Source organism: Centroberyx affinis, unplaced genomic scaffold (assembly GCF_046629955.1).
Source record: "Centroberyx affinis isolate AG114_WGS23_722 - 3 ecotype Tasmania unplaced genomic scaffold, CSIRO-AGI_Caff_v1 ptg000358l_1, whole genome shotgun sequence".
In the NCBI taxonomy this organism is placed as follows: Eukaryota; Metazoa; Chordata; class Actinopteri; order Beryciformes; family Berycidae; genus Centroberyx; species Centroberyx affinis.
This window is the reverse complement of record NW_027279029.1, coordinates 15,471-30,487: the sequence shown is the minus strand read 5'-3', so window position 1 is coordinate 30,487 and position 15,017 is coordinate 15,471. Positions and strand designations below refer to the sequence as shown.

General features: G+C 44.0%; 1 protein-coding gene across 1 annotated transcript in view; it reads left to right on the top strand.

Moving 5' to 3' along the window:
* fndc3a (fibronectin type III domain containing 3A) overlaps positions 1-15,017 on the top strand; it is a gene marked incomplete at its 3' end in the record, with an annotated part of 55,238 nt that overhangs the window by 26,136 nt on the left and 14,085 nt on the right. Inside the window, exons 4-10 of the mRNA XM_071515511.1 lie at positions 9,318-9,394; positions 9,494-9,740; positions 10,061-10,360; positions 12,261-12,319; positions 13,843-14,009; positions 14,121-14,180; positions 14,364-14,502. Coding sequence (XP_071371612.1) covers positions 9,318-9,394; positions 9,494-9,740; positions 10,061-10,360; positions 12,261-12,319; positions 13,843-14,009; positions 14,121-14,180; positions 14,364-14,502 — 1,049 coding nt within the window. The remainder of the gene's footprint in view (positions 1-9,317; positions 9,395-9,493; positions 9,741-10,060; positions 10,361-12,260; positions 12,320-13,842; positions 14,010-14,120; positions 14,181-14,363; positions 14,503-15,017) is intronic.

The following is a 15,017-nucleotide window of genomic DNA, read 5'->3' as shown; positions in this document are numbered from 1 at the left end:
CTTAACCCTGGAATGTGCCAAGGGGAACAGTGTGATACAGCTGCAAAACCAGGATGAACTGGTTTACACGTATTTCTGTATTTTCTCCATCCCACACCAATTTGTGTATTCATTCATGTATTTTTAGCAGCTGGATGTGCGTAATTGCTACGTGTTAGTGCATGACAGCCTGCTTAATAGGAACAGACAATCTTGTAAAATGCAGTTTAAAAAAGGCATTTGCCTTTTTGATATCTGGCTTGGAGGAGGGCTGGAAAGCATTTAGTGGGGGAGGCTAATTAGAGCGGCCATTTAGCATCGTCCTGCTCGCTATCCCCTTGACGCAAGAGGAGTTGTGCGTGCGAGTGGACATGCCCTCGTAGCTTCAGCCCAGAGCCCCAGCGCTCCCTGGGTCAGCCCTCCTCGGCGTCTGCCAGTGTGGATCTGAAGGCTGTGACACTGAGGCTGAGCAATAGCCCACCTGATAAGCTTGGAGACTGATGCAGCAACTCAGCATCAGGACCATTGGGCTGATTAGATCCACTTCTTTATCTGACTTAGTCCGCCGGTGATTCACATCACTTTGGATGATTCAGTCTCTGGTTAATGGCTGAGAGCACCATCTAGTTCCACTGGGCTTATTGAGCCTGATAGAGATGTGCCTTCTCCTACAAAAGCCAAGACAGCCACTCTGGCACATTGACAAGGAGCTAAAGAGGGACCGTGTGGGTGTGTGTGGGTGTGTGTGTGTGTGTACGTACGTGTGCACACACACCTGGCTTGGACTCTGTGTTTGTTGCCCTATTGCCAATGCCCTGTGCCTTTTTCTCTCTGTGCGACACTGGTTGACCAGTCAGCCCATCTGTCCACTCGTCCCACATCTCCCATGCCGTAGCTGTGAAGCATCTCATCTCATTCCTCTTGGTGTTGCAGTCGTCCTCAGCCTATTTTCCATCAGAGGGGACTTGAGTCTGTCAAGTCTCCTGTGGCTGAAACTGAGCAGCCAGGACCCTGCACTCTTGAACATCTGACAGTGCCCAACCTGTCGATAAACCGTCCAAAGCTGACGCAGTACACTCTGTCTCTAGGGGAATTCTGCTGGAATTGACTTTTAGGCAGCTCTTCTGCAAAAGGTGACATTTCCCTAATATTAACCAATAATTTTTGTCTTTGAGAAAAGTTAGAGTTTTGGAGATCGAGGGGAAAAACCCTACACGTCATCAAATTTCATTGCCTGAGATGGTTGAAAGTAAATTTTATGGACAGTCATCTTGCCATATCTGTATCGGATAGTTACAGTTTTTCTTCATAATTCTCAATAGATATAGGGACTGCCCATAAAAGTGACTGCCCATAAAAGCTCCCGGAGAAATACACTGAGAACACAGTATTTAAAGATAGCATAGGTAGATATATATATTGGCCTTCTGTTATGTAGCCTAATCAAAAAATAAGCGAAGCTAGTCCAGACTTTGCAAAAAGAAGCCCTGCAAGTAGGCCTGCAGGAAGTCACTCTGTGTATTCGTGCGTGTGTGTGTGTGTGTGGTGTGTATTCAAAATAATGTTGTAAACCAACATACTATTGACTGAAGGATGTAACAAATCTCCTCAATAATTGTCATCTTGAATACCACTGTCATCATCATCACTGCCATCACCACGTCATTGTAATTAACCCCCATTACCATCAACATCATCACTATTGTCATCGCCACCATCAGTACCTCCTCCAACACACACTGATAGTAATGTAATAAATGTAGTAAATATTTGGTGTGCTGACAGTAACGGCAGTAATGGCGACTACAGTAATCATAGTAATAGTACCGGCACCCGTACTGACAATAGTAACAAAAATAGTGCTTATGATTAACGAAAGATCACAGCAACGACAATGAAGAATTCTAGTTGTGTGCTTAATCATCATCATACTATGTTAAAAATGAATCAAAAATAACTTATGATGTAATAATACAAACAATAAAAAGAGTAAAAATTAATATTGGGATGTAATTAGGATTAGACAGTTATATCGCTTTGCCAATACTTCGGGCTGAAATCGGGCTTGTAATTAAATAAAAAAAGTTTGTAAAACCTGGAATGAAATTTTGATTTTGATAATTAAACCAGCACAAGAACAGTAAGGGGTTCGAACCCTTAAATATCAGTATTGGCCTCCAAAAAACCTATATTGGTCCAACCCTTCAAATAATAACATGAAACACTCTAATCATTCTTTCAGTTTTTCTCCCTCCCCCTCTCGTTCCTCCCCTGAAACCTAATCTAACAGGTACTGAATGAAATGCTTTGACAAATCAGATGGGTGTGATCATTCTATCATTGTGAAACAAGCTGACAAGGGCGGTTCCATAGTGATTCAGGACGTAGATAATTGTAAAGTGGAAACGAGAAGACAATTATCTGATACACCTATCGCCCCCGTGCTATTTTGATCTCACCGCAAAATTTCAGGGAGGGAGATGAGAGATTTCGACAGTTGGTCTGGATGGATTGATGAGAACATTTTTTGACGTTGTCTTTGGAACATCCACTTATTCCCATTTTGTATAGTTTGCCAAAAATCCATAAATTGTCATTAAATCGACCGCATTGGCCTATTTTATCAAGCAATGGATCATTCATAGAGAACATTTCTATATTTGTTGACCATCACATCAGGAACCTGGTTCAGTCTTTACCATACAGGATACAGCAGATATGTTGACGAAATGCCAACTAATAAATAATAATGAAAGTGATCTTCTAGTGACAATGGATGTGAACTCCCTGCATATTAATATCCCACACATTGATGGGCTAGATGCTTTACGTTATTACTTGTCAAATGATGAAACTCAGACCCTGCCTGTATATTATGTTACTCAATTAGTAGAAAATATATTGAAGAAAAACTATTTTGGGTTTGATGATTGCTTTTTTTCTGCAAGTTCTTGGAACAGTGATGAGAACTTGTCATTTCCAGTTATGACAATTTATTTTGGGGGAAATTCGAAATGGACTGCATTTACAAGAATAACCCTTTCAGTCAGTATATGAAGTTTTGGGGACATTACGTGACATTTTTGTGATTTTCAGTACTGATTCAGATAAACTAGAGGAGTTCAAGGTGTATATTAATTTTTTTTTTGGATAATACATTATACAAGGAAGGCTCCAAACTGTCTACAGCTATTTATACAAAGCCAACAGATAGGAATACTCAGTTGAAAACTAGTAGGTCTCATCCAGTACCTGCGAAGCGGGGTCTTCCATTGAGCCAGTTTTATAAATTGCGGAACATATGTTCTTCCGATGATGACTTTAAAGCCAAAAGTGTTGAACTTGGAGAGAAATTCACAACAAGGGGGTTATCCTGAGAAGTGGGTTATTAGTGCCTGTGAAAGGGCTCTAGGGAAGAATAGACAAGCTCTATTAGAGCCACCTCATATGTCTGGAAAAGTTACTCTCGTGCTTCCACTTCCAGTTTTTCACCCCTATCAGGCCAGATTACAGGGTTACAGATGATAGGGTTGGTGAGCTATTTAAGGAGCCACCACTTTTTGCATATAAAAGAGGTAGAAATCTGAAAAGACAGGTTGAATGAGACAGGAACATTCAGGCACGGAGGTCTCTGAATTCCCCATATTACACATGTGCCCACTGTAGCAACACTTTTTGCACTGATAATTTTAAACATCCCTATTCAGGACAGACTTTCAATGTGAAAGATTGCATCATATGCTCTACAAGGGGTGTTATTTACATGTTAAAATGCCCATGTGGCCTAGCCTACATAGCTAAAACTAAAAGACAAGTGAAAGTGAGAATTACAAGTGCAATAAGAAGACATAACATCAATTCTCCCATAACTAGACATTTTACAACACACAGCCTTCCTCTCTGTAGTTTGAAATTTCAGGGCTTTGAAAAAGTCTCTTGTCCCAAGAAAGGGGGTGGATTTGAAGCTCAGGTTGCAGCGTAAAGCTTTTTGGACTCAGACTTAACACTGTAGCACCCAATGGCTTTAATGAGGAATTAGATTTAAAACCCTTCTAACCCTTTAAAATGGGTTAGAAATGGCATGATGGGTGAATTTGAGTTTATTTCCTATTTTTTCTGTTGTGCAACTCATTCAAGGACCGTCATGCCTTTTTGTATATATTGTATACTGAGAAATTAATTAAACAATCTGAATCATAAAAATGATTTCACATGTGTCTGTTGTCTAAGTGATGATTAGCGACACCTGTGTGTGTCCAAAGACGTAGGCTATAAAAACCGTCAAAGAAATTACTGCAATCTGTTTGCCCCTGACGAAAGCTGAATGCTGAAACCTTTTTTTTTTTCTTTCGTCTTCACACTGTTAGAATGAAGTTGTGTATGGCCCTCCCTCTATTCAATCTTGAACTGTTCAGAGGCGACCAGCACCAGGACTATACATTTTGAACAGCTGGGTATGAGTGCATTTTCATGAAGTCCTCTCTCACCCCCTCCAGTTCATTCAAAGCCTCCATATTGAGTATACATTGTGGCTTCCCCTTATTTATGTGTGTTAAGGAACCAACCCCCGCAGTGACCAGTGAGTGGGCAGCAAGGATACGTAACACTCACAAAACAGGGGGGCTGGTGGCACTGGTATTGTGGCTCCAGCGTTCAGTCCATCCTTTAGACTGTGAATACATGCCGTGTAAGACGTGAGCTCGCGTGATTATATTCGTAAATGTGAAAACAAAACGTGCGCATGTGGCACATTACATGTTTCCTCACCCCTAGTACCTCACACAAACATGACTTATCACATATGGTTCACATAATTGGACCGAAAACATCAAACACATTAGCCACATTAGCACTTTATTTTTATACCCGCCACCTCCCCCACCCAACTCCAAGGACATGAACACACACACACGCGCACGTGCGCGGGCGCACACGCACACACAGGCGTGGTTCATTCACAGCTTCTGCAGTGAGTAGCTCTTGGAATGAGTGAGCTCGTGACTCATTCTCCCATCGCTGCGTTGATACCAGGAGGGAGGGAGCAAGAGAGCGAGGGAAGGAGGGAGGAGAATAGGTAAGGGGGATGATAGCATGAAGAGGAGATGTTGATAAACCCTTTGTTTTTCTTTTTGGGGTGTTCAGTTGAGGGCAACGCCATGTCCATTTAGCCTGCTGTGTTTATTTGTTGCGTCATCGTCGTCATCACTGAGTTTGTGAGGTTGGCTTTGTGTTATAGCAGGAGACAGCCGCCCCAATCTTCCCGATAAATCTGGGGAGGCAGTGAACGGTATTAAAGTGGAATGTCCACATCCTAAACCGAGCAAAATTCACTATTAACAAATCTGGCCCCCGTGGGCACGGCCCTCGTCTCTCTCTGGGTTTGTCTGTCTGAGAGCTGAGAACAGCAACAGGGCGATGTTCTGTAATAACCACAAGCATGAAGATTGCTGATGCCTCTCTTCCCCCACTCCCCCTCCCTCCTCCCGTAAACGTCACTCACGCCGGTGGGGTTGCAGAAACCATGCGGATGTCTTGAAATATTTAGCATTCAGACAAAGTTTACGAACACCTGAAACAAAGCTGTTCTTATTAAATTGTTCCATTGTTTACCGAACAGCTTCCTGCCTCAGGCGCCGGTTTGCTGATTCACACAGAATGCCCTTTTTCTCTTTTCTCCTCCGGTTACCTCCTTCCGTCCCAAACAGCGCATCTGCCCGTACCGGAGCTGTTTGGCTGCTAATCGGCATGTTGTGGAGAACCAGTCTGTCCAAGCACAAGCAGACGAATCCATGCCCCTGTAATCTGCTAATGGAACGTTACACTTATTGCAAATTACTACCCTCTTAACTGATGGAAGATCTTTTTGGCCCACAAGGAATGGGGAATTGTGCCATGCCGTGCAAAAAAAGGCAACATTTGTCACACCGTGTCTCGCTAAAGAACAAGGTTTGGGTTTTAACTTGCAATTAGTACTTCTCTGCTTTATCGACGGGGGCCTGGTTCCATTGCTCAGCCTCTACCCCTTGCTTGGCTGTAATTATTAACCTGTCAGTTAGTCTGCTGGCCTTACTTATCCTCTCTCTCCTCCTCTGTATTTGTGGATGGAGACACTTTATTAACTCTTAATTAATAATCCAGCGCGCTCCTTCCTCACTGGATCATAGTTTAACATGTTACGGTTGGCAGAGGAGACCCTGCTCAGGCAAGCTTCCCATCTAAAACTAGTCTTGTCTCTTTATGTATGTCCGTTTTTCTCACTCTTGCCCTCGCTGTCTGTCTGCCTTTATTCATTTTACACCCTTCTTGTAAGCCGGCCTGCCTCCGTCTACCTTGTTCTCACTCTGTGGATGTGGCCGAGGCACCCTTCTTTTTAGTCTCCTTATCTAATTGAGAGTTAATTTGTACCTCCAGTTCAACCTGACAGTTTGCTCGAAGCGTCGCCGTTGTCATTTCATAGCCAAGTCTGTTGAGTTTCCTCTATTCGTAGTGTGCCTAATGGGACCTGCATGGAGTCCCACTTGAGTTTGTTTGTTATGATCCCTTTTCAAACAAGGGGAAGCAGGTGGGTACTGAAAGTGGCCTCACTGTCTTTGCACGCCTGTGTGTGTGTGCATGCACTTTGCTAAGTCTCTCCCTTGGTTTCCTCACCCAACCTGAACAATTATCCCCATCTCCCAGTGGTAACCTCTGGCCCCCTCTCAGCTCAGAGGCGCGGCAGCGGTTGATCCTGCCAGCTTGCCCCAGGAGGCGGGGAGGTGAAGATGGGTTATGTGATGTTGACGGGAGACGATGGCGTTCCCAAAGTGTTGCCTGACCACTGTTTACACTCCCAGAACAGGCAGCTTGTTTGTGGCTATTCTTGGCTCAGCGGCAGCCTGCCGTTTTGTGGAGGAGGCCTGATGTTTTTCCCATGGCTGCTTCCTCTGGAAGGCTGGCACTCCACGGCCACGTCAGCGCAACCAATGCTCCAGTTGACTCAGGGGGAGGGGAAGGGGAGGGGGATGTGGCCTTTTCTATCTGATCTCTGTCAGCACTCGTGCGTCAGTCTGATGTAAAAGAGTGGGTGTTTTTTTTCCCCCTATTCTCCACCCCACCTCTCTTCTATCTCTCTTTCTGTTTGTCTCTCGCTCTGTTTCTCTCTCTCTCTCTCTTTCTGTGTGTGTATGTCCCTCGTACTTCCTCCCTCCCCCCACCCTCCTCATTTCTGCTGGTCTTCTTCCCCCTACTCTCTCCAAATCGGTACACACAAAGCTTCCATTCTGAACAGCTAAACAACGGCATATAGAGCGCTAGTGTGATTCATCAGATACCCTGTTGCTCAACATCGGCAGCTAACTAACCGGAGCTGCCTTCGTCAGTCATCAGGCAGGTGCACAGCTGAGCCCAGTGTGACATAGGCAAGGCATAATTTGTTGGTCTCTAAAAGCGAGCGGAGTTAACGGCGTACACTTTGAACTCCCACTCAAATGATATTGTAATCTGAAATCAATGAGGGCTGAGCCGGTGTGTCTGCCTTCATTCAGGCTGAGCTCTCCCATGCTCCCTGAATTAAGATTTTTGTCCTCACACAGCCTGTGTTCTTAGGTAGGAAAATGACTCACTTCCCATCAGTCTACTGGCTCAGTCTCCTGTATGGGGTTTCAAAGCTTGTTTCCTCCTTTTGATTTCAGCATAAGAAGCATATCAGCTGTCTGTCTTGACCGATGAAGTTGATTAGCAAGTAGATCCACAAATTCCCACTGGTTTTAGGTTATAGAAAATAATCAATTGTGAGACTATTTGTCTGCTATTAGAAAATATGAAATACAGATGCCAAGTGCATTTTGTGGTCCACAGTACACAATGACTAGAGCAGTGCAATGACAGTTTTGGAGAATTTTGGCAAAACTAGTATAATGTAAACTTAGGTGCACTGTGACTACCTGGCTAAGGTGAGCTAGCTTTGTTCGTGTGTGATCAGGGTGATCCAGATCTATTTTTTTCAGGGGCTCAAACAAGTGTGCACTCCGGACTGACAGGATCTGATACAGGTTCCTGTAGAATTCTGAACCCTGATTGATTTTTGAGATACTGAGATGATTCATTTTATCTGATTACCACTGGTAAATGACAAACATAGAGCTAATATAGGTTACTTCCTGAACATACAACATCAAGTCCATCATTGGCTTATGTTTAAAGCTTTGCCCCTCTATTCAGTTCGTGTCAGCACTGCCAGCATGATTTGAAAGACAACTGACTAACCGTCTGCTGCGTCATCGGCATAATGAATTATGGTCATTGTTGCTCAGTAACATGCTTTCAGTGCTTGACACCATTAAAGCTTAGTTTATAACTACATTGATGAGAACTGCCAGGTTAAAAAGCAGCGCACGCACAGCACCTGATAAGCAAGCCAAGCAAATATAATCAATATATGGGAAACGCTGCCTCCGGTTCAGAGACCAAAAGGTGTTTACAAACTGTCCCTGTGTTGCAGTGCAGAGATGGCCTGTCTGTGTTTGTGTTGAGCTGCAGGGTGCAGCAGTGAGCTCCAGGCCTGTGTCGCTCTCTCTGTGTGTTGAGGTGTATTTCAACGTTCACTTGTTGCCAGTTCCTCTCCCCTGAGAGGTGGAGCCTGGACGTCAACAGTTGGGGGGTGGCTGGGGGCTGGGGGCGGGAGGCTGCAGTCTACCATTACACAGGCTTGCCTCTGTGTTCCCGGGCCCACTATGCCTGCTCAATGAGAAGTGCCTTCTATCTGCTTACGTCTACTTCGACAACATGAAGGAAAACTCTTTCTCGGGCGGACAATCGGGAGGTCAGTGTGCACTGCGGATCTTTTTGCTCTCTTGCATGACATCTGGACTCGGGTCCTGGTGTTTATCTCTTGGGTTTGTAAGAAGAGAAATGTGCGAATGTGCAAACTTGGCACAGAGCTCCTTCTCTCTCTCCCAGGCTTTCTGCTGAGCTGTCACTTCTCTGAGCTGAGCTAAGCCGCTGCGCTGGCCCCTACAACTCAGCCACGCAGGAAACTTTGTTGTTTCTCAGCACTTTTGTAAAGTGGTCTCCTTGCGTTTGCCAGGATTTAAAAAAATCCATTTCTGTGGCATTTTTTTTTTCCCTCGTAGGTATTTAAAAAAAAAAAAAAAAGCTGTCATTGAAAATGGAGCTACTGTAGATATTCTCCTGTTGCTGTGTATAGGACACAGAGCGAGTGTTTGATCCAGTGGGAAACTGCCCACTGCCGTCTGCCATTCATCCTCCGCACACACACTATAGATCAAGCTACTATAGATCAAGAAATGTTTGTGTTGAGGGAAGGTGTTTGATCTTCTTTCTTTCTGTTTTTTCCACAGGTCCTGCTCAGGTTCCCATGATGTCTCCAAATGGTTCAGTGCCTCCAATCTATGTGCCTCCTGGATACGTTTCACAGGCATGCCCTCTATGTTATTTCCACCGTGCTACATTTCTCACTGGCTTCTTGTCCAAACTCAGGTTTTAAATATCCACGCTCTTGTTTGTGTCCTCTCAGATCATAGAGGAGAACGGAGTGCGGCGGGTTCTGGTTTTACCTCAGCAGCCAGAGTTCCACCCAGGGGGCCACTCCCCTCTCCACCACCCTCCTCCTCCGCCCCACGCCCACCTGCCTGCCTTCATCCCGCACCCCGCCATGATGCCCCCGCCGCCCCACCTGTACACGGGCATGGCAGGGGGCGTGGGCGACATGAGCTCTCAGTACATCTCCCAGTACCATCCAGCTCATATCTACTCAGAGCAGGGTGAGTTGGAGCCAGCAGTGTCTGAGCTGTATTGCTGTTAAGGTGTTATTTATATGTGCTCAAGAGCTTTTATTTGCACAGTCAAGTTACACAACCAAGGCCCGAGTCAAACTGTTTAGTCTTTTATGTTCTTAATCTCAGGGAGTTTGCCTCACATCTGCCCTCTCTGTTTATTTGTGTGTTTCCTCCTACCGCTTTTAACCTGTGGGTTTGAAGATGGCCGGTTCTTTGACCTGAGTATCTCCCTGCCAGACAGGTCTTGTTTGTACTCCTCTCTGCGTCTGTGCGTACCTACAAGTGTTGTCTTTTTGTTCTCTCAGTCTCCACAGATTCTCACTCCCAACACGGACGCCCGCCGTTTGTTCACAGGGATGAGAGAACTAGCAAAACGTACGAGCGTCTGCAGAAGAAGCTGAAGGAGCGTCAGGGAGGCGGAGGAGGGGGGCAGGTGAAGGACAGCCCCCCTCCGTCGCCGCAGAAGTCCCGCAGCAGCCCCCCCACGCTGGACATCCACAACGGGGTTGGCGGCAAAGGGCTGGAGGCGGAGCAGGGGCAGCCCAGCAACGCGGTGGCCGGCCCCGACAAGCAGACCGGCAGGGGGAAAAACGGAGAGTCAGGAGGTAGGAGGGCAGAGGGCGGAGGGTTGGGCAAGGGTTACAATCGGGCCGACATGCAGCGTTCTCCGGATGTTGGGAAAGTGTTGTGTTTAGGCGCTCAGGATAATGCCTCATTAGTTGGAGCAGCTGGCGGCAGTCAGGGATCTGCAACACGGCCAACATTATTCTTGATTACATGAACTCTGACTGCTCATTAATCATGGAGTTTAACACCGCTACTTAATTTGGCCACACCAGCGCATGCTTAAGGAATTACTGTCAACTTTTAGAGTTTGAGGGGGGGAATAAATTCACCTCATGACCTCAAAGAGATGGCTGAAATCTAGGAACGTAGCAACTCGAATTAGAGGAAGCAAATGACATGCCTCCATCCACACTACCACTGATAATTGTAATTGGGTGTTTAAAGGACAAATCCACCTTTGGATATTATTACACTGCTGCATTCCAAGTCTTATTTTGTGATTTACTTTTTTGGTGTACCCACTTGCACTCAATCTGTCTTGTCTACTTCAATTGATTTCCTACATTTCCCAGAATACCTTTCGACAACCGCCAGAGAAGCGGCATGAACTTGTTGGCGTATGGGCATAGAAATATACAGTTAGATAGCAAACTAGTTTGTGAACATTGGGGCATATCTATGGTCGCGGCTGCTCCCCTTACTATGTCTTGTGGCTAGGGCTGGGCGATGATTCAATATTATCGTTTATCGTCTTTCAGTGGAATCATATCGTGATGATATGAAGAAGATATTTTGATATCGTGACATGTATTTCTGCTGTCTAAATTGATGATGACAAGCAAATTTGACTTAAAAACTCTGATAAAATGAGGTATGGTAGGAATATTGAATATTTCTGTTTTGTTTGACATCACACCTAACATTACCTTTAGGTTCAATGAGATGAACATTAATTTGATTATTTAATGTGATTTTGCATACATGAACCATATCGTGATATATATTGCTATTGAGAAAAATCCTTATGATTATCATACTATTGATTTCAACCATATCGCCCAGCCCTACTTGTGGCTGCATTGCATCATGGTCTATTAAGTTCTGTCAGTGGAGAAATTGGTCTTTCTGCGATGGATTTCTCCCTGTTTTATTGTTGAACATCTGTGCAAAATGATGAGTCTAGAAGGAAGCGCTTGCTCTTTGATTCTGAGAGGCTGACACCAAAACCTGACGTTTACAGCTGATGTTTTAGACAGCAGAAAAATTGTAGCTATCAAACTATCTATCTAGCTATCTAACTTGTAGCTGCACTGAAAATATTGTCTACATTTGTCCAGAAGGGAATAAGACATCACTAAACAACAAAATGGGCCCAGAAATGCAAGGTACATTGCCACTAGCTGTTTTTTATCAGTGTTGAAGTGTTTTAGGGTGGATTTTACCTTTTCAAGGCTGCTTCATTGGGTACATGGTGCACATATAACTCTATTGAATGAGAAGCATTCAGAAAGATCGTTCTATATGAAAATGCATAACACACTGTTATATTTTGTTCTTAAGAAAGGAGGCCATCTTTGTGATGCCATCTTAAAGAAAAAGAAAGTTTTTAGACGGATGAAAAACAGTTGTCTCCAAATATTTATGTTGCTTTTGTTACATAAGGAATCAACATGGAACAGTACACACAGATCCCAGCAGAGGAGAAACACAGAAATGACAAACACGGTGTTTCTCTGTAGGTCTCATATATAGTTTCGTTTTTGTACAAATGTTTACTCAAGGCAGTTCTGTAAACTTACTACCCAGGATATAAATATAAAATATCATTTTAAGTTCAGGTCAAATTGCAGCTGAGTCCGGCTGCTTAGTGTTGTCTTTATTTTATAAAGTTGCTGATGTCTTTATTTCATATGTATCTGTCTGTTTCTATCCCTTTAGAGCTGGATGCAGAAGCTCAGGCCCTGCAAGCACTATTGAGTACCATCAGTAAACCAGTGGTTAGTATTGATCTACTACTATGTCTGTGTTTTCCTACCCACTTCCAAATCCTTCTCATCTCTATCATGTTTTTGGTGTGTATTTCATACAAATAGCACATTACTATTTATGTGACCGTATCAGCACTGCGCTCTTTTTTTTTTTTTTTGTCAAACTCATAAGAATGCAAATGTGTTGTCCTGCATCATTAACCATTCTATTAGCATCCATGATGAATTCTTGCTGACATCTAGTTAATGAAGTTAAACCTGCTGACTAGCATCCATGTGAGAATTTCTATTCCAAATGTACCACCAAACATCTTCGCTGGCAATTATTGAACAGTGAGCGTTGTTTTGGAAAGAATACTGATTTTTAATTTACTAACCACCTTGATCTATCATCGTTGTGCTACTAAGCTTGAGCTGTGCGGCTCATTAAGAACCATTTATTTAGTCCGGAGCTAAGATTACATATTAAATGTATGCAAAGAATTTAATCGGAATATGTTAAGTTATCATGCATATTTTTTTAATAAATTCTCTGTTTGAAATAGCCTGTGGTTTTATGGTGCTGGAGGCACAGCAGTGCTCTGAATAAAGAGGAGCACAAGTGTACCTTCATGCACTGTAAGGTCCAGTCATAGTCCTTTTAACAGCAGATGGATGAGAATCAGTTGAACTAGAAATAGAATTTCCTTGACCTCATATAAGTCGGGATTTGTCATACCCCGTCGTCAAGGTCTGAACTCCTTGTAAAAGTAGAAAAACAAGTCTATTGGAAAGGTGAGGGATAAGGGTAAGGGAACGTGTTTAATTACAGTGAAGGTTCAGCTTCATGGGGAGGTGGATTTTTTTTCCCCCCTCTGCTGCCACATCTCGGTCGGTAAAAGCACTCAGGAGTGAACCGTGAGGAGCGAAGGAGTAAGGTGGGCCCCCGGGGCAGAGGGGAGGAGGAGACGCAGACTTGACCTGATTGAGTTCTTCCACATATGAATCCCTCCTGCAGTGTGGCTGAGGCTATTTTTAAACCACCTCAAAAACAGAATGAAAAACCCAAGGGTTGCACAGCACATAGTCCCACAGCCCTGCCAAATGCTGAGGAACCTTTTTCCAAAGTGGCATCAGCCCTTTTTGATCCCTATCTGTGGGCCTTGGACCAGGCGAGATCTATTTTTTAAATTAAATATAAGCAAAATAAATTGTCTTTATGATAATTTATATCTTTTCGACTTGTAATCATACTATAACAGTAATTGGGAGAAGTCAGTCACCTCTTTTAACCACTGTGTTCAGGGTAGGAAATTACACAAACCACCGGCCAAATGCCTCGGCCTTTGGCTGAGGCTGGTAAATTTGCCTCAGCATCTTTTGTAGGTTGCACTCTAAAAACCTTGTTAGTTGCTAAAATTGAAAGTGACTGGTGAATTTTTAGAGTTAACAGACGCTGTGTTAGGTGGAAGAACCTTTTTTCCATGACCAGGTTTGATAGTGGTACTGTAGTTAGACTTGATACTGACCCAAGATCCCTGCGTATGCCCTAGGTGTCAGACATCCAGGCCAGAGGGGCGGTGCTGAGCTGGAGCGCACCCACCAAGCCAGAGAGCGAGGAAGGCAGTGCGGAGGATGACTCCACCCCCCCAGAGCCCTTCAGCTACGAGGTCTCCATCTCATATAGCGGCAAAGATGGGAAGTTCAAAAGCACGTACAGGTGAGCGGTAGTAGTGAGACGCCACAATGCTCAACAGCAAATATTGTGAGAGACTTCACATGGACCCTTTTGCTAAATAACTGATTTTCCTTCTATTTTCTTTTGATGCAGTGGGGAAGAACTAAGTGCAACTTTAGAAGACCTTCGACCAGCAACAGACTATCATGTCAGGTTGGTATATCCCTCCATCTACTGTTACATTAACCACAAACACTGTCTTAATATATGAAGCAACATTCTGTAACCTCAAACACTGTCTTAATATATGAAGCAACATTCTGTAACCTCAAATACTGTCTTAATATATGAAACAACATTCTGTAACCTATGTGTTTTCCTCTCTGCCCCCTCCAGGGTCCAGGCTATGTGTAACTGTTTACAGGGAAGCCCCTCGGAGGCTGTGAGCTTCACCACTCTCAGCTGTGAGCCGGACCCCCCCAACCCTCCCAGGAAGGCCAGTGGGACCAAGAGCACACTCGTCCTCCAGTGGAAGGTAGAACAAAACAGACAGATTCAACAGAATTATGATGAGAATATGGGGGCTTTCTGGTAAAATGGTAAAATATTTGGTCACTCTGTAATTTGTAATATTAAACACTGTAGGCTAAAATGTAAGGAAACAAGGACTGTATATGGGAAGCTGCACTTGTGGGTGCAAAGTATAGCATTTTAACATCAATTACCACAAGATGGGAAGAAGGATGCTGTTCTTCTCACAATGGCAAATGGTGGAACTAGTGAAAGACCTAAAGATCACTGTAAAAATGTTTATCCTCCCCCGTAAAGAGAAAGAAAAAACAAATCATGCAGATTCATACAATTGGAGGGGGAGGCAGGACAAGTAGCAACATCATCTTTGTGACAGGAATCAACAGGGTTTATGGGAAACGTCTTAATTTTGAGAAACACTATAGCACCAACAAAACCACTGGCATGGGATAGAGGCTACCAATCTTTTTGACACCATGGTGTCATTTGTGTAATTAGAAATTTGTGTAATAATACCAA